The sequence below is a fragment of the Marmota monax genome, unplaced genomic scaffold (genome assembly GCF_021218885.2).
Source record: "Marmota monax isolate L192 unplaced genomic scaffold, Marmota_monax_Labrador192_F-V1.1 WCK01_AAM20220418_F8-fsc00064, whole genome shotgun sequence".
Lineage (NCBI taxonomy): Eukaryota > Metazoa > Chordata > Mammalia > Rodentia > Sciuridae > Marmota > Marmota monax.
Window position 1 is genome coordinate 10,208,824 of NW_026694542.1, and position 25,171 is coordinate 10,233,994.

The following is a 25,171-nucleotide window of genomic DNA, read 5'->3' on the forward strand; positions in this document are numbered from 1 at the left end:
CAAAAAAAAAAAAAAAAAAAGCGTCCTTTGAAGACATGCTAGAAGGATGCTTAAGTCCCTTAAATTCGCCTGTTACATACAGACCAATCCTTCCCGATGCCTGGTGGTCTGGCCCCTGCCCAGCACCTCCTGGCTCCCTGCTCTCCATATTCCAGGCCTTAGTTCCAGAAATCACCAAGCCCTTGTCTTTCCCAAGGCCTTCGTGCCTCCTGTCCTTGAAACCTCTGCCCCAACCCCATTTAGTAGCTGAGTCTTCCTCGTCCATCAAGCCTCAGCTCAGGGTCACTTCCTCACAGGGGCTTCCCTATGTCCCTCGTAACTCCCATCACACCCTGAGCATCTAAAATCTTAATCCTTCATGTCTTGCACACTAGTGATGACTGACGTGGCTTTTCTATCGGTCATCTCCATGTCTGCCTGTCCCATAGATGAAGTTCACTAAGGACAGGGCCCTTCTTCGCCCAGGGCACTTCAGCACAGGGCAGGTGCTTGGCCGGAGGATCTGCAGAGCAAAGAATGGCCATGAAGTTTAGGTCCCTGGAAAGCCTGCTGCTCATCCTTTGCTTGCTTTATTGCTGCTACCAGGTGTTCTGGTCAATGACAGGCTCAGGTTACCAAGCAGCAGGAGGCAGCAGATGGGGAGCAGGTGCTTCTCAGGGCCCCACACTGGAAGCCAACTGGACTCAGTTCCCTCCTGGGAGCCTGCGCAGGCCAGTGCTGGGAAAGGGGCTGGCTGCACTCATCCTGCTTCCTGGACTCCAAGGGTCGGAGCTTCCCCAAACCTTCAGATACCCAGACCCTGGGACAGACGCCATGCTCTACAGCAGCGAAGCCCAAACAGACGCTGACTCATCTCTTGCTGCCTCCCCTAAGACGCACAGGAAAAGGATACAGCAATGCCTCTAGCTGACCTGCTGCTCTGAGTCCTCTGTCATGTGAGGACAAATGGTCTGGTCCACAACCTGTTGTTGCTGCTCTGCTGAGAAGTCATGTGCTGCGTGTCCCAGCTCTGATGTCTGGGGGATCCTTGGGTTCATTTTTCAGTTCCCAAGGAGCCCTCCAATGGCACCTCTTAACTGATGCCAAGTTTGCATCCATTTGGACTCAAGGAGTCAGAATCCAAGGAGCTGCCTCCTCTCTTAGTCCACTTGCTATTGCCAATGACACACCAGCTGGGTGAGTTTTAACTAAAAGAGGATTATTTTGGCTCATGGTCTGAACAAAGTTGAAAGGCTGCTCCTGATGATGGCCATCTTGCTATCTGAGTACCAAGGTGACATAGGGTATCACAAGGCAGATACAGGGGGTAGGTGTGTGTGTGTGTGTGTGTGTGTGTGTCCGTCCATAGCCCCTACGTTCTCTCCCTCTTCTAAAGCTAGCAGTATTCATTCATGGGGACTCCTCCTTTGTGGCCTTCTCCACTCCTAATCAACCCCTAGTGGCCCTGCTCCTTCATAGTCGGATTAGGTTACCATTCTCTTAATAGCTCACAGTGAGGATTAAATTTTCAACACATGAAGCCCTCAGGGACACCCACAAATCATATCCAAACCACAGCGAACTCCCAGGTTGAGAGTCTTTCCAATGGTCAGCAGATCCCAGGGAGACCAAGGGCCTCCATACCCAAGGACCAGGCCAGGCAGAATGAGGCTAAGACTACTCCAGGATTCAAAAGTACCAAGTGCCAGCCAGGCATGGTGGTGCACGCCTGTAATCCCGGCTACTTGAGAGATTGAGTCAAGAGGATTGCAAGTTCAAGACCAGCCTAGACAACTTAATGAGACCCTTCTCAAGAAAAAAAAATTAAAAGGGCGGGGGGTATAGCTCAGGGGTAGAGCACCCCGGGTTCAACCCCTAGTACCAAACAAACAAAAAGGTACCAGGTGGAGCTGGCCTTCCAGGGGGAGGGCTGCAGCACCATGCAGAATCTGCCTCAGGTCCCAAACACACCCCCAGACACCTCTTCCAGCGCAGGGTGATTTTGATCACTCCAGGACAGGGCTGCGAGGAGCTGTATCTATTTAGAGCACTGGCCAAGGGACACTACGTGGTGATGGGTTGGAGGGCAAACTGCATCCTGGAAGGAGGAGTGGCTGGGAGAGGGGTCACTCGGGGCACACAGTCAAGGACCAAGCCAGGGGGTAGTTGGGGGGTTCGAGGAGAAGCCAAGCAGGCCTTTGCAGCCCCAGGGGTGGCAGTGAGCCAGGCATTTTACGGTCCCCGCTGCCTGCAGCCCTGGGAGGTGAGCACTAATATTAGTCCCATTTTCTAAGTGGGGAAACTAAAGCCCAGGATCATATAACTGAAACCAGTCAGTGTCATAAAGCCATGACCTTTGCCCTGTCCACTGTCTCTCAGGTCTTTAAGCAGGTGCCACACTGGAAGGCGACTTAGGCCACTTTTCATACATGGGTTAAAATCTCGCACCAGGAGGACACTCGCGGGTTCTTTATGAAGGAGGAAATTCAGGGACCATGGCACAGTCACCTCCGCACCTTGATACCTGGTTCAGGACCTGCTTGCTAAATGAGCTGAATGGCAAGGGTCTCAAAGCCGATGATGCCACAGCCATGTTGAGAACACAGAGTGTGGGACGGCAAGCACAACACCTTCATCCATCTCTGATGGCAGATGAGACAAAAGCCACTTGGGAAGGAACCAGCTGCCTCCTCTTGGAATCCAAGCGCACACATGGCGTTCCCACAGCTGGGACACCCTGAACAGGAGGGCAGCTCCAATTCCGTGAGCTCTTCTCCAAGGAAGTGACACCAGGAGAGAGATGCTTTCAGGCACAAAGAATAGGAGCCCTGGTGGACCCAGCTTTGGCACAAAGGCAGTGAGCTAGACCAAGTGACCGAGAGTCCAGTTTGGGGCAGCAGGTGTGGCACATGGATGACTCTCATGTCATCAGGGTGCCATCTTGAGTGGGACTGCCCCAGGGTCCAAAGAGGGCTGCCTGTGGAAGCTGAGGCAGCCTGCCTGCCTCCTCGTTCAGGTTGAAAAGGGAGAATCCCTTTTCCCTCATTCAATCTGACCAAGCCTCCAGAGGGGCCAGCATGTGACCAACCCACATCTTCCAGGACCTGGGGGATCACAGTTCAGTTAGGAAGGAGGGGTAGAAGTAAGGTGACCCGGGCCATGATGAAAGTTGATTGGGAATGTGGCTTGGGGATCATCAAGGCCAAGTTCTGCCAGTTTTTCTTCTCTGCCTTTCTCAGCATGGGCTTCCTCTAGGGCTGGTCCCCTTGTAACCACAAGATGGCAGACACATATCCTGGTTCATAGACAGCAAGGCAGGGGGAGTACACAATTTCCCAGACACTGAAGAAACCTGTTTACCTCAGGATGGCTGGGCCTGGGTTACCTGTCCCCTCTGGAGTCATAGCTACTGCCTTGGGAACACTATAGCTGGGCAGCATCAGTCCCTTACCAATTGGTAAGCAGGGTGGTAGTGCACACTTGAAATCCCAGTGACTCAGGAGGCAGAGGCAAGAGGATAGCAAGTTCAAGGGCAGCCTCAGCAATTTAGTGAGCCTCTGTCTCAAATAAAAAATAATAAAGACTGGGGATGTTTTTCACTTTCTGGAGGCAAAGCTGTGCAAGGGCTTGATTATCTGGCCAGTGTCCTCCAACCTGTCCCATGCCCAGGGAGGTAAAATTCTGCCAACCTTCTGGGCTTGTAGAATAAAAGGTAAGAGACTTGGGTGGGGGTGAGGTCCTCCCTTGCCAGCATCAGTTGTCTCTGTCCAAGTTCTTTATGAAACTAGACGGTGTTCAGATTTCTCAGAGCTGAGCATCAATGATGTGATTAAAGCTGTCCCCATTCACCCAGGGCTTTCTGGAACCAGTCCTCTTAGTATAGAATTTGTGATGCTCCTGGGAGACCAGTGTTGTATGAAGCCCTGCTCACAAAGATTCCCAGGTGGGCATCATACTTTAAATGGTGTCCTGGTGCCAGGTATGTTTTACCACAAGGACATCTGCTCCCCACCAACTGGTAGGTGGAGTGACCACACCCACCATTCCCTCCCACAGGAACCTGCGCTTCCTCAGCCAGGCTGATTGGACACCGGTGATCACGTGATTCAAAGACAGCCCATCTATTGGAAGCCTACAATCTGTGGCTTGTGCATCCTGAGCCAATCAGATTCCTCCCCAGGGAAGATGCACTTGAGCCAAGAAGCCAGAGGCCTTAAAGCTGAGTTGGAAAGGCCGTGGAGGCTCAGGAGCTGACACTGTTGTCTTGAGCTGACTGCTGAAGACACTGGTCCACAGAGGGGCAAAAAAACCTTATGTGCTTCTGACTTCAGTAAATACACGATGAAGGGATGAGAAGAGATGAGAACCGAGGGGGAACCTGGCGAGGCAGAGAGGGCAGCCCTGAGCCCCGTGGATGTCCAGGTTCCCTGGGGCCTGACTGTTCTGTCCTATGTCAGGTCTTTGCACCTTCTCTACCCTTTCTCTATGAGACACCCCTGGTGGCTCCTGGAAACCAGAGGGCCCTTAAATAGAACAGTTTCACTTATGTTCTTCAGAACTTCCAAGGGGACACAAGCTGTCCTTCATCAGTTAAAGACAGCAAGAGTCTGGATGGGAAGAGAAAAGTGAAGAACCAAATCTTGGGGGGAAGCCTTTTCCAGGCAATTTTGTGACTACCGTGTTTTTCTTTTACAAGTCAATCACTGCTGGTTTCTTGATTGACCACTGGGGAAAAGAGTCCCATGGTTTGGAATCCACCAATCTTGGGGACACTTCCCCATTGCCTGCCATCATAGGCCCCTGTTTATGTTGCCACCTTCCCCAGAAGTATTGATGGAGGAAGTCAATCATGGCAGAGACTAATAATTGTCTCCCAATAACCAGTTCCCCCTTCTTCCTTCGGTAGCAGAAGCTCACTGTTTAGCTAGGCACAAGGCCCCAGGTCAGACTATATTCCCAGCTCTCCTTACAGCTAGGTGTGGCTACGTGACTATACATCTGATCAATGGAAGATGAGCAGAATGATTGCCCTTAATAGGAACCAAGTGTCTTCTCCTTGCCTGGATGGGATGCAGATGTGATGGTGGGAGCTGAAACAGCCATCATAGACCGCAAATGGAAGGCACATGTTGCAGAGAGTGGAGCACGAAACAGAGGAAACTGGGTCCCCAACACCATGAGACGCTATGTCCTCCCTTGCTTACTTCTGCTCACACTTACATGTGAGAGCAGAATAGATTTCTTTGTGTCTAAGTGCCTTGTCAATTGGGCATTTGTTATACAGCCGAACCTTGTATCCTAATTAATACAAAGCCCTACTCAGTCTCTTCAGGCCAGTCAATCCCAGGGCTTGTTCACCATATGCATATTGTGTGTGTCCTTAAAAGTATGTAGGTGCAGAGTATGTCTGTGCACTCCTGTACTCCCAGCTACTCAGGAGGCTGAGGCAGGAGGATCACAAGATCCATGCCAGTCTAGGCAACCTAGTGTGACCTTGTTTCAAAATAAAATAGAGCCCTTGCCTAGCATGTGGAAGGTCCTGGGTTCCATCTCCAGCACTTAAAAAAAAAAGTGAGGCTGTGCCTGGCAATGACCCTGCCTGAGGGATTCCCACCATCTACAGCCCATGATCACACGTGAGCTGTCCGTTACTATAGCTGTAAGCACTGTTACTGGAAGCTAGAAGCCTTGGCTAGTAGACTTGATGGGATGATCTCTCATTTAAAAAGAGGGTCAGCAGACAAGCATGGTGGTGCACACCTGTGATCCCAGCAGCTCAGGAAGCTGAGGCAGGAAGATCTCAAGTTCAAAGCCAGTCTCTGTAGCTTAGCGAGGCCTTAAGCAACTTAGCAAAGCTCTGTCTCAAAATAAAAAATAAAAAGGGCTGGGGATGTGGCTCAGTGGTTTAGCATCCCTGGGTTCAATCCCTGGTACAAAAAATAAATAAATAAAATAAAAAATAAAAGAGAAAGGTCAACACAAGCCAGACCTCTTGGCAAATCCACCAAAGTAAAGTGGGGTACTTTAACACAAGCACTTGAAGCTGTGGTCTACAGTCCACACTCATTTAAGGAGGCAGCAGATTGTGGATTTCAAACATTTCTGTCTGTACAATCCTTTCCTCCAACTAATCTTTCAGAGCATCTCAGCACATAAGCCACATCAAATTACAGCTAGTCAGGGGGAAAGAAAAAAAGGTCTGGGGCCAGCCTGCTGTGCTACCTCCTTCTCCACCACCCTCCACCCCACAGCAGCCCATGAAGCACCTCTGGGATCCCCTCAGTTTCTGTGAGTACAATGTGCAAACATTGCTCTAGGATCAAGTGCATGGGCTGTGGAGTCAAGTTCAAAAACTGACTCCATTACATAAATTGGTGCCAAGCATAACCCCCTCCCTGAGCTTCAGCCCTCTCATCAGTAACCTTCTTGCAGCGTTCTGGAGAGGATTAGATGAAACATATCAACATAAAGCTCTTAACCCACTGCCTGGACCACAGTAGGCGCTTGGTAAGTGGAAACTATTACAATGATTTTGTTGGACCTTTCCAGCAAACAGCTCGATTGTGGAGGCTGCTCTTCAAAACAATTCCCTCTCCATCCTAAACGTCTGTCTGCTGGTACAGTGTCCCTTCTGCTTCAATTATTTGCACCTGGAGGCGTGCCAGGCACTTGGTTTCTGACAGCGGGGCTGCATTTACCTTGGCTGAGTTCAAGACGTTTCTGAACAGGAGCTCTGGCTGAGCTGTCACAACCAGCCCATCACCTGCAGCCAACTGGCAGGTGGAGACGCTGGGGCAAGCGACCAAGGGTATCCTGCAGGGCTTGCTGGAGAGCTTGGCCAGCCAGGCTTGTCAGGATGGTACTGCAGGCAGCTGGGTTCTACCCAGGATGTGCTGCTGAGATGTCTGGTTGCGGGGGAGGGACACCCCAGTCCCTGCCACTACAGTTCCATAAGGCCTTACAAGACCAATGAGAATGTGTTCTAGATCCCTGTTACCCAAAGTATGCCTGAGAACCAGCGGCATTGCGTTATTCAGAAGCTTGTTATAAATGCAGATTCTGGGTCACCCCAAACCTGCTGACTCAGGATCTGCATCTGAAGAGGATTCCCAGGACTCTTACACAGAGTAAAGTCTGACAAGCACCGATGGATCTAAAAGAGAGCCAGGCGTAGTGGCACACACCTATAATCCCAGGGCCTCCATGTGCAATCCCAGTGAATTGGGAGGCTGAGGTGGGAGAATTGCAAGTTCAAGGCCAGCCATGGCAATTTAGCAAAATCCTGTCTCAAAAGAAAAAATAAAAAGGATTGGGATGTAGCTCCGTGTGAGCCCCTGGGTTCAATCTCCAGCACCACAGAAATTAATTAATTAATTCAAACAAAAGTACACTGTGCAGTAAAACATCACTCATTTTTGTTCTTGAAGGAAATGGTGGTGAAGAGCAGAGACTCCAAATGCAGAGACACCTGGGTTCCTGTACAGACTCTGGCACTCTTTGGCTATGTGACCTTGGGAAGGCAACTTCACCTCTCTGTTCTAGATTGAGAGGCAACAAGGAGGTATTTGTGTGGGTTAAATGTAAAGTCGTAGAACGAAGCTGGCACTCAGGAAGGGCTTCTTGAACATCACCTGTTGCTATTATTTTTCTCTCACCTCTGAAACTCACATTGAAATGTGGTCCCCAGTGTGACAATGTTGAGAGTGGGGTGATCAGGTCCTTAGAAGGGATTAATGCTCCTCTTATTAATTATCCGTTAACACAGAGGGGGGCCTTCTGAAGTGAGGCTGTCCCTCTTGTTTTCTCTCTTTTACACACAGCTGCTGGCCCTTCTGTTTTGTTCTGTCCTTTTTTTGGGGGGGAGGGCGGGGGGGTGTACTGGGGATTGAACCCAGGGTACTTAACCACTGAGCCACATCCCCAGCCCCTTTTATTTTTTATTTTGAGACAAGGTCTCAATGAGTTGCTTAGAGCCTTGCAAAGTTGCTCAGGCTGGCTTGAAACTCACAAACCTCCTGCCTCAGCCTCCTGAGCCACAGGGATTACAGGTACATGCCACCGTTCCCAGCTGCCCTTCTATGATGCAGCACCATGACGCCCTCACCAGATGTGGCCACCTGCTCTTAGACTTTCAGCCTCCAAACTTGTACTCAAAGAATATGCTTTTTGGCACTATTCACAATAGCCAAAGATGGAAACAGCCCAAATGTCCATCAATAAGTGAACTGATAAACAAATTACGGCATAGCCACACAATGGAATATTATTCAGTCATAAAATGGATGAACTTCAAAAACATTATGCTAAGAGAAAGAAACCAGACACAAAAGGTCTGGACATATATTGTAAGATTCCATTCATATACCATATACACAGGTATTGTTTATTTGAACATTGGGAATTTTACTTCAACAAATGAATTTTGGCAAATATGGACATTCAGATAGACAAATCTTAGAATACAGATTGGCAGTTGCCAGGGCAGGATGTGGGAGGAGAAAACTGTTTAATGGACCCAGGATTCCTTTTGGGGTGACGAAAATATTTTGGAACCAGATGAAGAGGGTGTCTGCACATTTTGTATGTATTAAAGACCACCAGCTTGTTCATTTCAAAAGGGCTAATTTTAAGCCGGATGCAGTGGCACATGCTAACATCCCAGCACTGGGGAGGCTGAGGCAGGAAGATCGCTTGGGCCCATGTGTTCAAAGCCAGATAGAACAACACAGAGAGACTCTGTCTCAAAATAAAATATAAATTTTTTTTAACATAAATCTCACTTCAACAGAAAAGAAAGAGAAAGAAAGGAAGGACCTCAAGGAAAATGGAAAAGAGTCAACAAGAGGGACTTGAGGGAAGACATAGCCCAGGGCTGGGGTGGGGAGTGGGTGGGAGTTGGGGGGAACCCACCTGGACTGAGAGCCATCTTGAGCCTTGCATTTTGTTCTTGAGTCTCAGTCCAGGAGATCAGCATTGGCCACTCCTATTTGGGAAGCTGGGAGCTGGCAAGGGCTCACGAGAGTCCCAAGGCCACGCAGCTGGTATGTGTCAGGACCAAGATCCAGGGCCAGGACTGATGGGCTCTTTCCACAGCACTGGAGGCAGGATGGCTGGACTCCCTTTCTTCTCACAAAACCTCTTATCTTGTCTCTCCAAAGTATAGCTCGTGACTTTTCCCTCCCTCCACCTGCCATGCACATTCTCAGAGGTCTCCTGTCCTTGTCCCCCTCATTCCTTGCCCTGAGCACACTGGAATGAGGGAGCATTGCTTGCTCTCTGCGGGCCTGTCTGCTCTCCTTCCCAGGCTCTGCCATCAGTCGGGGTGCTCGGAGGGGTCCTGGAGGCCTTCCACAGGGAACTGCCTTTTTTGGAAGTTTTACGGAAACCAAGCAGGCACCACGCCTATTTGTCTGTCTCCCTGCCCACTGTCCTGGAATGACAGGGTGCCCGCCTCACCATTGGCCCCTCTGCATTCCAGGCCTGCCATCAGGATGCAGGAGCTCAGAAGTTTTGCCTGAGCCAGAGAGGAGACAGAATTTCTGGAAGCTGGGCCAGGGGAATATTGGGGTGAGAGGAGGAAATCTCCTCATTATAGTGTGAAAGTGGGGGGACGCTTGGTTCCTCCTAAAGCCTGGTCCCAGACATGAACCATGGAACCAAGAAAGCCTGGAACCAAGAAAGGACGTGGAAATGCCGGGTTGGAAGAGAAACTTCATCCAAGGCCTCCTTTCTTCTCTGCCAATCTCTTGAGGAATAAGAGAGAACATCAGAGTCTCTAACTTCACAATGGCTTCCCCAACTACTAAAAAAAAAAATCCTGGGGTTCCCAGAGGCTCAAATTGGTCTAGGTGGAAAATCCTGAATTTCCTGAATCTGGACAAGAATCCTATTTCTGCTGGGATGTGGTGTAGAGGAGAGGAAAACGTAGGGAGGAGATGGCCCGACCAGGGTCCTCAGAGCCGCCAGCTTATCCTGAAGATAGAGTGCAGCCTGGACGCCTCCAGGCCTCCAAAGCAAGAGGTTCTGAGTTGGAAGAAGCTTCGTGGGGAGGTGGCCAGGCAGGAGTGCTGGGCAGAGTGGCCGAGCAGGGGTCACTGGGACAGAGGAGCCAAAACAGCAGCTCACAGCCAGGAGGGTATTCTGAGGTGCCCCTGGGTGGGTGTAGGGAAGGTAGATTGGATTTGGAATGTCCCCCAAAGGCTCATGTGTTGAAGGCCTGGTCTCCAACACAGCAGTGTTCAGAGGTGAGGCCTTTGGGAAGTGGTGGAATCATAAGGGCTCTACCCTCGTCCATGGATATAGCTGAATGGACTACTGGGAGGAGGTGGGATCTAGTGAAAGGCAGTATCCCTGATCCCTTCTTCTCTCTCTCTTCTGCTTCCTGACTACCATGAGGTAAGCAGCTTTTGCCATGACGTTCTGCCTTACCACAGCCCTAGAGTAATAAAGCCAGCCAATCACAGACTAAAATCTCTGAAACTGTAAGCCAAAATGAATCTTTGCTCCTCTACACTATTTTTCTCAGGTATCTTGTCACAGCGATGAAAAACTGACTACACATGAGGCAAAGGGAATGGCAGCCCCTTCAGATGACCCCAGAGCAAAAGTACCTAGAGCCAGGTTGCTGCGGCACAAACCAAGCTGGGAAACAGATGGTCAGTGGAAGTGTTTTCCTGTTGAAACCCAAGAAAACTTTGGAAAAGACCAAGGCGAACTTGTTATGATATTCACTTCCCACACCCTGGCCTTGTGTTTCCCATCCTTTGCCACCAAGCCATGATGTAAAGCAGATTTCCTTAGGCCCCAGGGCAGCTGAGCTCCTAGAGATTCATGAGGAGCAGGGGTCTCTGGAAGCCTTCACTGGGCTCCACTGAGGCCAAGGTGCCTGTTCCCCAGGTTGGGGTGAGGACTGGCTTTGCTGCGGGATCACAAGCATCCTCAGTTGAACACTGCTCTGGGCAAGGCCTAAGGGCTCATAGCAGACTAGGGAATGAATGCAGGTCCCCTGGGGGCCCTGGCACAGGGCCACCCAGTCACACAAACTTTCTTATATATAAACACCAATGTTCTCTTATGGTCTTGATGAAAAATCCAAGAGTCAGTAGAGCTGAGGTCCTTAGAAGCCAGAATCCAATAGTCCACCCCAGGGACCACTCTTCTCTTCAACAACCATGGTTTTGGAGACCTCTGGGGATGGAGAAGTCCAATCCCTCCTTCCTTTGTTCCCTTAGAGGACCACCTGCCCTGGGCCAGGCAATGACCATGGTGATAGAACAGCTCAAGGTGCTTATGTTAGGGGGTGGGGAAGACAACCAGTACAAACAAATCAGTAGATAATTCAGCACAGGAGGTTAGCAGTGACGTGGAGGAAAATGAATTCTTTTTTTTTTTTTTTTTTTTTTGCCCCAGTTGCAGCCCTGAAGCCATTAGAAAACAGTCACACTGGGCAGGGGGTGCAGCTCAGGGGTAGAGTGCTGGCCTTGTATGCATGGGCAAGGCCCTGGGCTCAAGGAAATAAAGAAAGAAGCGGGAAGGGAGGGAAAAGAGAGAAAAGAAGAAAACAGCCACATCTTGCTAGAGCCTTCTCTATAGCCAGCTAAGTGCCCCAAATATTTTCTTTTTTTTAATATTTATTTTTAAGTTTAGGTAGCCACAATATCTTTATTTTACATTTATGTGGTGCTGAGGATCGAACCCAGTGCCTCGTGCATGCTAGGCGAGCGCTCTACCACTGAGCCACAATCCCAGGCCCCGCAAGTACTTTCTGCCATTCCTTCTAGGACAGGGGTTCAAGTCTCTTCACCATCTTGTCCACCTCCTGGACCCCTCTGGTTTCTAGAAAACTACCTGAAAGGGGACACAAGCCCCTCAGCTGTGGCCCAGCCAAGAAATAGCCTACAGGATCCCCAGAGCCCTGGCCCTGGCCCCCAGGTCTCCATGGGTTTCCGTTAATACAGCTGCTGCCCACCTCTGTCCTTGGTAGCCACTCCATACCCCTGAATCACCCCAGCCACAGGCACTGAGCAGCCCCAAGTCTTCCCTCAGGAACTTTCTGAACCGCCTCTCTCCCAACTACCTCTACCCCTAAGTGCCAGGGTTTATATTTATCCAGGTAGTTTCATCTGGCTTGAGGTTTCCTGACATGAGTCAGAACTCTCTTCCAGACAAATTACCTCTCAAAGTCTGATCCTTCATCTCTCAGGCAAAACAGGGGACAATGAGAAAGGCCAAGGAAGAGTCTTCTCCTAGGTGGCCTTGCTCTTATGTGTGGACTCTTGATGTGTGGCTGCGGGAGGGTCACGAAACCCTGGAGGGGTGAAAGTTGCCTGCTCAAGTACAGCCACATGGCTCTTGAGAAAGCCCCAAGTTCTGGCCATCCATCTGTCAACTAGTTGGTTTGAAATCTTACAGATTGAACTTTCTGGTCCTTAGATGATCATCAGAATCACATGGGAAACTTTTTTTTTTTTAATGAAAATTTTTTTTATTTATATATGACAGGGGAAACATTTTATTTTATTTTTTGCAGTGCCAGAGGTTGAACCCAGAGCCTCACACATGCTAGGCAAGGACTCTCTATCACTGAGCCACATCTCCAGCCCCACATGGGGAACTTGCAAAGAAACAAATTGCCAGGCTCCGTTCTGTCCAGGGTGGAGCCCAAGAATGTGTGTTGTTTTGTTTTTTAAGCCCTGGCATTATTGACTCCATACTGGCTCCTAAAGGAACCACTGCCTTTTTTGAACACCAACTGGGGAGTCCTTCCAGAAAGCTGCATCTCTGGGACTCTCTTCTGGAAGGTCCTCTTTGCACACCGAGACATATGTAGACCTTCTGACCATCGTGTCTGACCTTGAACAGATATCAGTAATTTACCCAAAGACCCAACAAAGCTGTAGGGTAGAGAATGAGGGGTCAGAAGTCCCCACCTCAGGGACCACTTCTGGCCTGGCTGTTGGTTTCAGAGTTCCACCATACCTGACCTGCTCCTTGGTTCTGCAGGACCTAGAGGACAGGGCAGAATGGGAAGTGAATGGGGATGTGTCCTCGAGGGCCGGTACGGGGGGGTGAGATAAGTGAGGTGCAATATTCAAGGTGGTGCCAGAAAGCTGGGGAATCAAGAAAAGAAACATTTTAATATGATATTTTAAAAATCAAAATTACTGACAAAAACTGATGATACCTTGATGAGCACAATATCAAAATTTTAAATAAAGATAGGATCAGTGGTGGTGTGAAGCCATCTGAGAGCCCAAGATAGAAGGAAAAACCAGTAATAGAAACAATACGGAGAACAGAAAAAAAAATTCATAACTTTTTAAATATTCTCAGAGATGATATTTCATCCATGACATAAGAACAAGAAGCTTTCTTAAGAGAAAATTATCCGAAAATAATAGAGCTCTTAGAAATTAAAACTATGATGTAGGGAATAAAAACAATACTTTATAAAAATAAGGATGAAAACAATCCCCCGAACATGAAACAATAATAATAACAATCAAACTAACCAATAAACAACAACAAAAAAATGCAAAGGAGATAATAGAAGACAGAAGAAAATTCAAGAATGACATCCAGAAACTGATGTCTAGGAAAAAAAGAGAATATGGGTGGGAAAAACTATCAAAGAAAGAAAGCAGAAAAGAAATTTCCAGAACTGAGGAATGTAAGTCTCCAGATTGAAACAGTCTACCAATGTCCAGTGTGGTGAAGGAAAGAGCCAAAGTGGGCAGCCCCGGCACTTTCAGAAGACTGGGGTTATGGGGACACCCTGAAAGTTTCCCAAGGTCAATACAAAGATCAGGAACAAGAAGGACACTAAACCTCTCCACAGTGACATCAGAAGCAAGAAGACAATGGTGAGATGCTGTCAAACTTGAGACAGAAAATTATTTTTTTTAAGAGAGAGAGAGAGAGAGAATTTTAATATTTATTTTTTAGTTTTCGGCAGACACAACATCTTTATTGTATGTGGTGCTGAAGATTGAACCCAGGCCGCATGCATGCCAGGCGAGCGCGCTACTGCTTGAGCCACATCCCCAGCCCCAGAAAACTATTTTTAATCTAGAAGTCTATGTTCAGTAGAACCATCGATCAAACGAGAGCACAGAATAAGGCATTTTCAGACCTGCAAGTTCTCAAGAGAATTTCTTCCCTCCTGTGCAACCTCTCTTTTGTTTAGTTTAGGAAACTAAATAGCCAAGAGGGTGAAGCAGGAAAGAGAAGACACAAGGTCAAGGAAATTCCCAACAGGGAATCTGACACAGGACACAGACAAATGAGAAGGAGGCCCGGGGATGGTAACTGGGGGGCAAGTGAACAGCTCGTCCAGGTCAGAACAGACGCCTGGAAAGAGGTTTCTAGGAGGCAAAAAAAAAAAAAAAAAAAAAGAACTGACAGGTTTGGCCACACGGAGAATTATATTTGAAGTCAAAGGATAATGTGTAAGAAGACACCAGAGGTAAGCATGGGAAACCAAGGGCGCGGGACATAGCAGGGTCCCAGGAAGAATGAAAATTGTACAGGAAAAGGACATGACCCTGCTTGGATCAGGTGTGAACAGGATTCAAATGATAATGACAAGACAGGATTGAACAAAAAGATTCAGAGAGGGAGCACAGCAATGCTGGGGGATGGGGGGAATATGAAAGCCAAATCTTCATCCACCATGAAAGGCAGCCCAGGGACCTAACACTGACCTACACAGAGGGGCAGTACAAGCAAAGTCTTTGCAAAGACAGAGGTGGACGCCTGTAGGACAGCTGGCAAGGCACCTGCTGAGGACGGTGGGCAGTGTGGTCTGAGGTAGGGGCTGGTGGGGCTGCTCTGTTTGTTTTAGGCTTCTAGCACTGTTTTCCTTCTTTCTTTTGAACAGGGGTCTCGTGCTGCCCAGGCCAGCCCTGAACTCTTGGGCTCAAATGATACTCCTGCCTCCTAGTTGAACTTTTTTATTATCTGCAGGTTTTTCTTTAAGAAAATTGTTTTTAAAACATAAAATAAAGAAGCATATGCTGAGAACTGCATCTTCTTGATGATTTATTTATTTATTCATTTATTGGTACTGAGGATTGAATCAGGGATGCTTACTCACTGAGCCACATCCCCAGCCCTTTTTATTTTTTATTTTGAGACAAAAGTCTTGCTAAATTGCTTGGGGCCTTGCTAAATTGCTGAGTGCTGGCCTTGAACTTTCGCTCCTCCTGCCTCAGCCTCCTGAGTTGCTAGGATTACAGACTTACACCACAACTTCTCATTTCAGTTTTTCTGTATCCTGAGCCTCCACCCTCTTCGCTACCTGGGCACACTCATGCTCTCACCCTCACACTTATCATAGACACATAAACACTAGACACACGATCATGTACATAATACACAAAGCCCCTCAGACACACATGCAAACACACACCCACTGACACACACATTCCCAGAAAATAGCGATTCTAGATTTGCTGGAGGAAAGAGATGCTTAGTTTTCCAGAGAGCTGTGAGGAGGGCTTGCTCCCTGGCCCCTCCCCAGCAGGTTCTGTCCTGGAACTGTAGCCTAACTGCTTTCTCTCCAGCCCACGGCAGTGTGTCCCACCCTTAGGTTGAACAGACTGTGTCTCTGCAGCCATGAACCTTTGAGGGCACCACTATCTGTAGATGGGGCAGAAATGGGGGTGGGAAGGACTTGAACTGAAAGCTGAGATGTAACTATTAATACCACCTTCGGCTTTTTCTGCCCTGGGTTATGGAAGAATCCTGTGTCAGGAACCCTGTTACTAGGCTGTGCATCTGAAGCAAGTCACTTTACCTCCCTGGGTCCTAGAGGAGGTAGGCAGACTATCAAGCTCTGAGATGCTGGGATGTTAGGACCCGTCTGGGCTCTGCTTCCATCCCCACCCCACCCCCATCCCTCCGTCTCCACTCCAATCTCCAGGGCTGATCCTGGTGATATGTGTGCTGCTTGTCGGATCAGTGCATGTGGGGCATCTGGAGAGACCCCACGGACACTTCCCTCCCATTCCACGTTCATCAGCACTCACCACCACCCTGGTCCTGTTATCCGGCAGTGTGTCGATAGCCAGGGTGCCCCCACCCAAGTCCTGGCTCAGCTGGGTCCTGTTCGGCTCCGACACCTGCCTTTCTCGCACTCTCTGATTCCAGCCCTGTGTGGTCCCTTTGGCAGCCCATCCAGAGCCTCGGCCTTCATTGTGACCTGGGGAAGATGCAGGGAATTGAGTGTTAGCAGGGCAGGGTACAGATCCGAGGGAGACCAACCCGCTTCTGCAGAGGCCTCAATGCCACGCCATCATTGACTCTGTGGATGCTTGAGTACCCAACATGTCCTGAGAGCCATGTGCCCAGTTCCATTTCAAGCAGCTCGTGCACACACTGCTCTGAACCTTCGCATTAATGCTGCACAGTAAATACAGTGCACTCCATTGTGCAGACAGGAATCAGAGGCTCAGAGGCTGCAGGTCACACGGGGGATTAGACATGGAAATAAGTTTCAAACCCAAGTTGATCTGCCTCCATCGGGTGACTATTCTCCACCTCAGCTCACACTGGAATCACCTACAGAGTTTTTAAACCTCCAGATGTCTGGGTCCTACCCCAGAGGTCTGATGTGTCCCGGGCATTAGGTCTCTTAAGACCTGCAGGTGAAATTTAGACAATTAGGGGAAATTTAGAGAAGTCCTGGTCTTAAAGGATTCTGCAACAAGCTGGGCATAGTGACATATGCCTATAATCCCAGCGGCTCAGGAGGCTGAGGTAGGAGGATCACAAGTTCAAGGTCACCTCTGCAACTTTGTGAGACCCTGACTGAAAAGAGAAAAATAAAAGGGCGGGGGATGTACCTCAGTGGTTCAGTGGTAGAATACCCCTGGGTTCAATCCCCAGTACCAGGGGGAAAAAAAAAAAGAAGAATAGAAAAGACAACCTCTGCGAAAAGGGTGAGAACCACTTCTCTGAAATGTAAACCAGGTCCTTATCTATCTGCCAAAATTGCTACATAATCCTATCTTCCAGGGGACTAGAAGCCAGAGAGCAGAGACCTTCCAGTTCAGGGTTTCCCAAATTTGGTACTATTGATATCTTGGACTGGATAATTCTTTTTTTTTCTTTTAATTTTTAAAATTATAGTGAAATACACGTAAGAATTACCACTGTAAGTGTACCATCACCTCTATCCATCCCCATAATGCTTTTCATCTTGTAAAACTGAAACTCCGGGCCCCTCCTGCCCTGTCCCCAGTCTTAGGCAAGCCCCCTACTCCAGTCTGTCACTCCTATTTTGACTGCTCCCAGTATCTCATGTTGAGGCAGGAAGGTGGGTCTCCCACAGGCAGATAGGATCAGAGCCTTTGGAGGACAGGAGGGAAGGGAACACGGGTCTGAAAGACACCTGCGACCTGCTGCTCCCTGCCAGCCCTAACCACAGTGCCTCCTTCTGAGGTGGGGTGCTTGTTCCTGTTCCCCACAGCTGCAGCCCCAGCAGCCCTTCCTTGCTTGCCCCTCCCTTCACCCCTAGCACACCCATACCGAAATGCCTTCTCCTTCCAAAACCACTCGAGACCCATCCTCTTAATTATGTAAATAAGGATTGAAATTATGCACTTCTGATTGGCTGATGAAACTCAGAGCTTAGAGAGCTTGATTGGTTCATGCTGCATCCCTCACCCCACTGATCATCTACACTGGGGCCTCAGACACACCTTTAAAAACCCCCAAGGCAACAGATACCTCCTGCCCACCCCCTCAGGGAGCTAGGCTTTCTTTCTATTACACAAATAAATCCAGTTACTTTGATCTCACCCTCACATCCGTGGATTTCATTCCTCAAATTTGTGGGATAAAGAACCTGACTGCCTAGATTCAGTGTTAGAATATAAGTGGATTCCTAAGTATTTGTCTTTCTGTGTTCAGCTTATTTTACTTAGCACAATGTCTTCTAGTTCCTTCCATGTTGTAGCATGTAACAGGAAAAATACACACACACACACACACACACACACACACACACACTGGGGATTGAACCCAGGGGTGGTTAACCACTGAGCCATATCCCTAGCCCTTTGAAAAATGTTTTATTTTGAGATAGGCTCTTGCTAAATTACTTAGGGTCTTGCTAAATTGCTGAGGCTGGCCTTGAACTTTTTAAAAATATTTTTAGTTGTAGATGGACACAATACCTTTATTTTGTTTATTTAGTTTTATGTGGTGCTGGGGATCAAACCCAGGGCCTCATACATGCTAGGCAAGCACTCTACCACTGAGCTTCAACCCCAGTCCCTGGACTCAAACTTTTGATCCTCCTGCCTCAGCCTCCCAAGCCACTGGGATTACAGGTGTGTGCCACCACACCTGGTGATTTTTCTTTTACAGTGCTGAATAATATCCCATGCATATGCATATACCATATTTTGCCTCTTCATTCTCTGTCAATGGACAGTTGGGTAGTTCGCATGTTTTAGCTATCGTGAGTAATGCTCCTGTGATCATAGGTGTGTAGACATCTTTGAGATGCTGTTTTCAACTCTTTTGCATATATATCCAGAATTAGGATTGCTGAATCAGATAGTAATTCTATTTTAATTTTTGGAGAACCCCCCTACAGTTTTCCATTGCTGAACTGTTCTGTATTCTCACGAAAAGCGTACAAGGTTTTTATTCTCTCCACAGCCTCACCAAGTCTTGCTATTCTCTGCTTTGATTTTGGTTTGTGGTAGCAGCCATTCTGATGGGTGTAGTTTTGATTTCCATTTCTCTAACGATTAGTGAAGTTAAGCATCTTTTCATGTCCTTACTGGCTATTTGTATATCTTCTTTGGAGAAATGGAGAAATGTCTATTTAGTCTTTTCCCCTTTTTTGGGCGGTGGGTACCGGAGATTGAACTCAGGGGCACTCGACCACTGAGCCTCATCTCCAGCCCTATTTTCTATTTTATTTAGAGACAGGGTCTCACTGAGTTGTTTAGCGTCTGGCTTTGAACTCAGGATCTTCCTGCCTCAGCCTCCAGAGCTGCTGAGATTATAGGCGTGTGCCACCATGCCCAGCTTTGTCCATTTTAAATTGAGTTGTTTTGAGTTGTTGGTGGGACTGGATAATTCTTTGGGGTTGGAGGGCCTTTTCTGTACTTCGAGGGTACTTAGCAGCATCTTTGGCCTCTATCTGCTAGGTGTTAGTAGGACCTTCCCATGCCCCTAAGCTACGACAACTGAAAATGTCTCCCAACCTTGCAAACATCTCATAGGAAACAAAATCACCCCTCCTTCTCCCCAGTGAGAACTGCGTCTTCAGCTTCACGCTCCCTTCAAACACCCAGGCAAGTCACTATCCCGTCAAACAAGGGGCTTAGATACCATCCAGAACGGGGAACAGGTTTCACCTCAAATGCCCTCTCCAACTGATTAGTGACAACCAGGAGCCCTCTAATTGAGAAGAATTCTGAGGCCTCATTTGTGTTTAGCAGGAAAGATTGTCACCATCAATTAGACACGTCAGCCACGGGCACAGGATTAGCAAGTGGCCGCGCTCAGGCAGCACGTTCCAAGACTCCATGTTCTCTCCAATTCCCTCTAGGTTGTTAAATTAATCCTAAATGACACCAAAAGCATCTTTTCCCATTTCAGAGAGATTGTACCCCCTGAGCTGTGCCTCATATTGTTATTCCAATTATCACACCTACCCTGGGTAAGACTCAGACTATCAGACAGATGGATAGGACATTCTGCACGTGTGACCTTCATCTACCTCAGGCCCTCTCTGGGTCAGATGCCCTCCTCCTCCTCTACCTCACCCACTCCACCTCCCAGAACTCCCTGTGGCAGGACTAGGCTCCTATCTCCCTGGGAGACCTGAATCCCCGGGACTCTCTCCACATTCCTCAAACACTACCTTGCAAACAGTAAGTGCTCAATCACTGCCCTCTCAAGGACACGATGCTGCAGGAGGCAGGAGGCAGCAAGGGCAGATTTGAGACAGGCTTGGCCAACACTAGGCCTGGGGCTGGGGCCAGGACACTGCTGTGGGGCTCTGGTTTGTCATTAGACATTTTATCCAATTAAGTCATTCTTGGCTATGGTGCTTGCTGGACCCTTGCCGGGCCCCTCTCACTTCTCTCTCCCTAATCACAACCAGATGCTCCTGGAGAATGTGGGGAGAGGGGCAGTCCCAGGCCCCTTCCCTGGATGCCCTCGGGCTGTCTACAGATGCCCGGAGGGCAGCTGCCCACCTCCCCTGGGCCAAGCATTTGACCCCGAGGGCGGGGCCCACAGCTGTCTCAGAGAAGGAACTATTTGTGCCGGGCTGCACAGCCAGCCGGGCTCCTCGGGCTCCTCCAGTCCTACTGCAAGCAGCCCTGGGGCCTGGCAGGAGCCAGACTAGAAAGGAGCATGGACAGAACAAGTGGAGGAGCTCGGCCAGCTCAGAGGGGGATGCCAAAGACCCGCAACTGTCATCAACCTGGGACTGCACCAGAGGGAGGGCGCTGGATGGCGGAGGCCTGAGGCCTGGGCAGAGGGAGGGATGGGGAGCCCCGCAGAGTGGACAGGGAGGAGACTCGGGGTGTGCCTCTCCTCCCACAGGCTGTGGTGACTTGGACTTGTCACTTTACCTCTGTAGGTTGCAGCTTCCCCATTGTTAGACGAGGATGACAAAGGTGCCCAAGGCCCAGGTTGCCAGGAGCCATCAGGAGAGCAACAGGAAGTGGGGCTGGAGGTCAGGCTCAAGGGCACATGGTCCATGCCAGACAGCCAGGAGCCTGTCCTGCTCTGGCCTGGCCCCAGGGTCCCCCCCCAGCCAGACCATATCTGCCTCCCTTCCTCCTCCCAGTGGGCTTAACTCAGGAGAGGAGCCAAAGCAGGGGCCCACGTACCTGTGGACACACCCACGAAGACTGGCCTGAACCACTGCCCTTCCCCGCCAGGTGCTCACACACGTGTGGCAAATCTGCCTGGCCCTTGGGTGCGCCTGGTCCCACCTTCTGCCTCCCCAGTACCCATTCCATGCCCATGTGTGTGAGAGTCCCACCGTGTGCAATGGCAAGAAGCTTTTGGAACACATGCGTTCCCTCACCCATTCATTCACTTGTGGCCCGGGCAGTGTACAGTCTAAGGGGACATCATGATAACAGTAGTCATCACGCTGTAGCTAATGGAAACTTCTCCTCCCCCTGCACCATCCTCGGGCTCTGAACACATTAACTCGTTTAATCCCCCACCAACTCCATGAGATAGGTACTAGTTTTAGATCCATCTCATAAGTGGGGAAACCAAGTCACAAAGGTCCTAAGGATCCTCCCAAGGTCCCACAACCAGTCTGTGGCAGGATTTGAAGCAGGCAGGCTGGCTCCAGAATCTGCTCAGAACCACATGAAACCTAATAAGAAGCGACCAGCAACTCCCTGGCTGTTCCCCAGAGTGCAAGGGCAGCCCCAGGACAAGACTGGCACCTGGGCTGGGTTCCTAAAGGTCCCACCCTGGGTGCCATTGGGTCTACCTTGGGAGGTGCCCTGGGGGACCACATCCCCTGGAACACAGGGGTGTGGTCTGGGGGTACTGCCTCTACACCAATACCCCCCAGCAATACCTGGCTTCAGGGTTCGGGGCTCAAGCTGACTCCAGGAGGCCAGGTTAGACCACCCAGAACCTGGGCCAAACCACGCTCAGCCCACCCATCACCTAAGCTTGCCATTGCAGCCCCAGGGCCACCACACAGTCCAGGCCACCATGACTCTACCCTTTGCGCCCTACAGCCAGTCTCCCACACTCTAGCTAGAACAAATGGTCAAGAGGACAAACTCAGTTCCCTCTAGTGCATCCCCGTCTCCGTGTCTCTCGGGCAGATTTGAGGCCTTTTGTGACTGGGTCGCTGCACGCCCCACCTCCCCCAGGCAGGAGCCCTCCTGCTCTGACCACAGGGATCCACAGGGCCATTTTCTCAACCATGCTACTCCATGAATAAGCCTTTCTCCTGCTAAGTCCCTGCTCTCTCCTCAAGTCTTCCAAGATGTTACTTCTTCTCCCAGCACCTCTTCCCCCCACCCCAGCTGCCAGTTGCACCATCCCAGCTGGGATCCTGGTACATCACGACACTCAGTGCCTGTGACAGGTGCCAGGTGCCTGGCAGAACACATGCTCCGTGAGCAGACGGAGACAATGGGATGGGAGAGGCAGCAACTGGGATGCCCTGAGTACCTGAGGTTCACAGGATGGAGGAGACCCACCCTTTCCCTGGGACACAGACTCACTGAACACCGCACTGTCATACCACAGCAGTCAGCAAGTAAAGGCTGGGATTCAGACAAGCTCGAGGCCGACCCTGCCTGTGACACTGGACAAATTTACTAAATCTAAGGTTCGGTTTCCACATCTGTAAGATGGGCACTGTGCCAGGTGCTGGGCAGGTCACAGTGAACAGGCAGACACATTCGCAGGGCCCACAGGTCCTCTGTGGGGAGGGGCCCCTGGAGCTGATTGAGACCCTGCTGAGGAGCAGCTGAGGGGCAGCATCCTGGAAGGGGCTGGACCTGGGGAGGACAGGAGATGCGCGGGTGGGGGAGGGGCTGCTGGCTGCGGTGGGAAGTCTGACTTTAGTTTGCTCAAAGTCCCCAGTGGGTAGGGGAAAAAAAAGTCCCCAGTGGGCAGGAAGGAAGCTGGAAGCAGATCATGGCCAAACAGGTTACTAGGGACAGCATGGGCCAACCTCCATTCTAGAGAAAGGAGGCTCAGAGAAAGGAGGAAGTCATTGGGGTCGTGGGACTGTGCTGGGCCTGGCCTCCCGCATACTAGCTGCAGCTGCCTGTCCCTCCCACACTGTTGTAGGCTCCTCAGTGCCCACAGCCACACTGTGCACCCCAAAGCCATCTTCCTTTCAGTCCGTCTGCTTGTCTGCCTGTGTTGGCCTCTTAGTCTCCCCTGCTGCCTGGCTACACCTCTGGTCACTGATCTCTCCTGCTGCAGCTGTCACAGCAGATCTAGTGCCAAGGCTCCACCAAAGTAGCCACAGCGAGGGCTCCCACCAGCCCAGAGACCCCAGAGCCTGGGGCTGGCTGCCTGGTCCCCTTGGGGTTCTGCTCCTGGCTGCCCCTGCAGGGGACACTAGTGCTCCATTGAGAGGATCTCTTAAATACAGCCCCTGCCTCTCTTCAGGCCCTGCCTCCTGCACTGGGAGTCAACAGTGGCTCCCTCCAGCTTCTTGGGTCTAACCCTAATCTCTCCTGCTGCAGTAAAGTGCACTTTGTCAGCTGAATCTGTCAAAGTCCAGAAGACAGAGCGTCCTCTCCTTCGAGAAGTAATTCAAGTCTCTGCTGCCCCTCCTCCTGGCCTCCCCATTGTCTCCCATCCCAACCCAATTTTGAAGAGATGGTACTCAGCCAGGCCTGCATCTGGCCACCCCTATCACCCAACTAACTCCATGGTCCTCACAACCCAGGCGGAGGTTCCGATCCAATTTATCAACCTGGTCACACCCTCAGTTCAGAAGACTGTGCCAGGCAGGGGCTGCAAAGGACCTCAGAAATTAACCTGTCTAATCCCTTCCTGTTTATAATATACGTACGCGTGTATGTATATGTCACCTATATACATCCAAGAAGGAAAGGGGGGGGAATAAAGAGAAAAAAGACCCCTCATAATCCCACAACCAAGAGTCAAGGATTTTGTCAACTACCTCACTTTATAAGTGCAGAAATAGGCCCAGAGGGAGAAAGTAATTCACCCAAAGCCACACAGCAAGTGACACAATAGGACTAGAAACTAAATCTCTGGTCATGCCCTGTGCGGTTCTGCACCCCCAGCCTCTGGACACTTCTCTTCCACTGCACCCCCTCATCACCCCCCAGCCACCTCCACCATACCCTTCTCTAAAGGAATCCAGTGTCACCTACATACAGGGTCCATGAAGTCAAGAATACTGTCACTGACACTTCTGTGCCTGATGCTTGTGCGGCCCTGAGGCACAGCCACCAAAACACAGCATCCCCCTGGACATTGCCCTCCATCACTAAACCAGTATGGCATAGATCTCTTCTTGGTTTTCTCTGCCAAGGGGCTTGGCTGCAAAATGACCCCTGTCCTCAACCCCAGAGAAAGTGTGGGTGCATGAGGAGAAGGGAGAGCATAAATTATACGTTGAAAGATGGGCCTCCTTTATAACAGGAGGGATTCAAAGTAGAGCTCAGAAAGAACTTCCAGGTGGGAGAAATGATCTGGGGAAACTGGTATAGGGGAAAGGGAATGTGCAAACGGGAGCCCCGCCCCCTATCTAGAACCAGGGCAGCTGAGAGCCAAAGGCGACCAGGGAGTGACAGGGGGACTCTTCAGGCTGGGGGTTGGAGGAGAGACAAGTAGAGTCTCCCTGGGCCCCCGCCTCTCGACTGGTTCCAAACAGGTAGGAGAAAAGAAGTGAGGCCGCCGCTGCCTTTGCCCAGGGAGAGCCTGGGTCCCCTCCCGCTGGCGGCTCCCGCCCGGCCGCCTACCGCGACTCGGCCGGGGTCAGCCGGGAGGAGGCGGAGAAGGGAGAGGAGCCTCGTCGGGCCCCCTCCGCAGAAGCCAGCCTCGCCCGGAGTGACAGGGGCCCCTCGGAACTCCCTCACTGTCCCCTTTGGGGCCACAGTTCACTGCCTCCCAGAGTCGCCCCTCCTGGGGTCCCTGGGGCGTCGTCCAGGAGGACAGCGGAGGTCCGGCATCGCTGTCCAGCGCCCCGCCCTCCCTCAAGCCCTCGGTGTTGGGCCGGCGGGGTCCCGTCCACCTGCCCCAGCCGCAGCCCCGGCCTCCCGCGGACGGTGTCCCCTCCTAGACGTCGCCCGCCGGCTCCCGGGGCCAGTCCTACCTGCCGCGGGCTGGAGGCTCAGCGCCTGGGCCGCCTCCCTGAGCGCCAGCACCAGGAGCCACAGCTCGCCCCGCATGGTGGTGGGGGACCCGCCCCGGGCGGCTCGCGGCGGCGGCTGCGAGGAGGGGGCCGAGCGGGGGCGCGCGGTCCGCAGGCGGGAGCGGCAGGAGCGCGAGCGGGCGGCCGGCGAGCAGAGCGCGGCGCCGCGGCCTCCGGGGACCCGGAGCCGGGGGGCGGGGGAGGGCGGGGCGGGGCGCCGCGCCCGGAGCCTCCCAGCCTCCCAGCCTCCCAGCCTCCCCGGCCTCGCAGCCTCGCAGCCTCCCCCGGCCTTCAGCCTCCCAGACTCCCCAAGGATCGGAAGCTACTTGTGAT

The 25,171-nt window shown here is 50.9% G+C and overlaps 1 protein-coding gene across 1 annotated transcript in view; it reads right to left on the minus strand.

Moving 5' to 3' along the window:
* The window catches only part of Plxdc1 (plexin domain containing 1), a 63,477-nt gene extending 38,523 nt beyond the window's left edge, over positions 1 to 24,954 (minus strand). The window contains exons 1-2 of the mRNA XM_046420542.2: positions 24,800 to 24,954; positions 16,008 to 16,180 (exon numbers count right to left, since the gene is read on the minus strand). Of these exons, the coding sequence (XP_046276498.1) occupies positions 16,008 to 16,180; positions 24,800 to 24,875 (249 nt within the window). The 5' untranslated portion in view covers positions 24,876 to 24,954. The remainder of the gene's footprint in view (positions 1 to 16,007; positions 16,181 to 24,799) is intronic.
* Between the last annotated feature and the right edge of the window lie 217 nt (positions 24,955 to 25,171).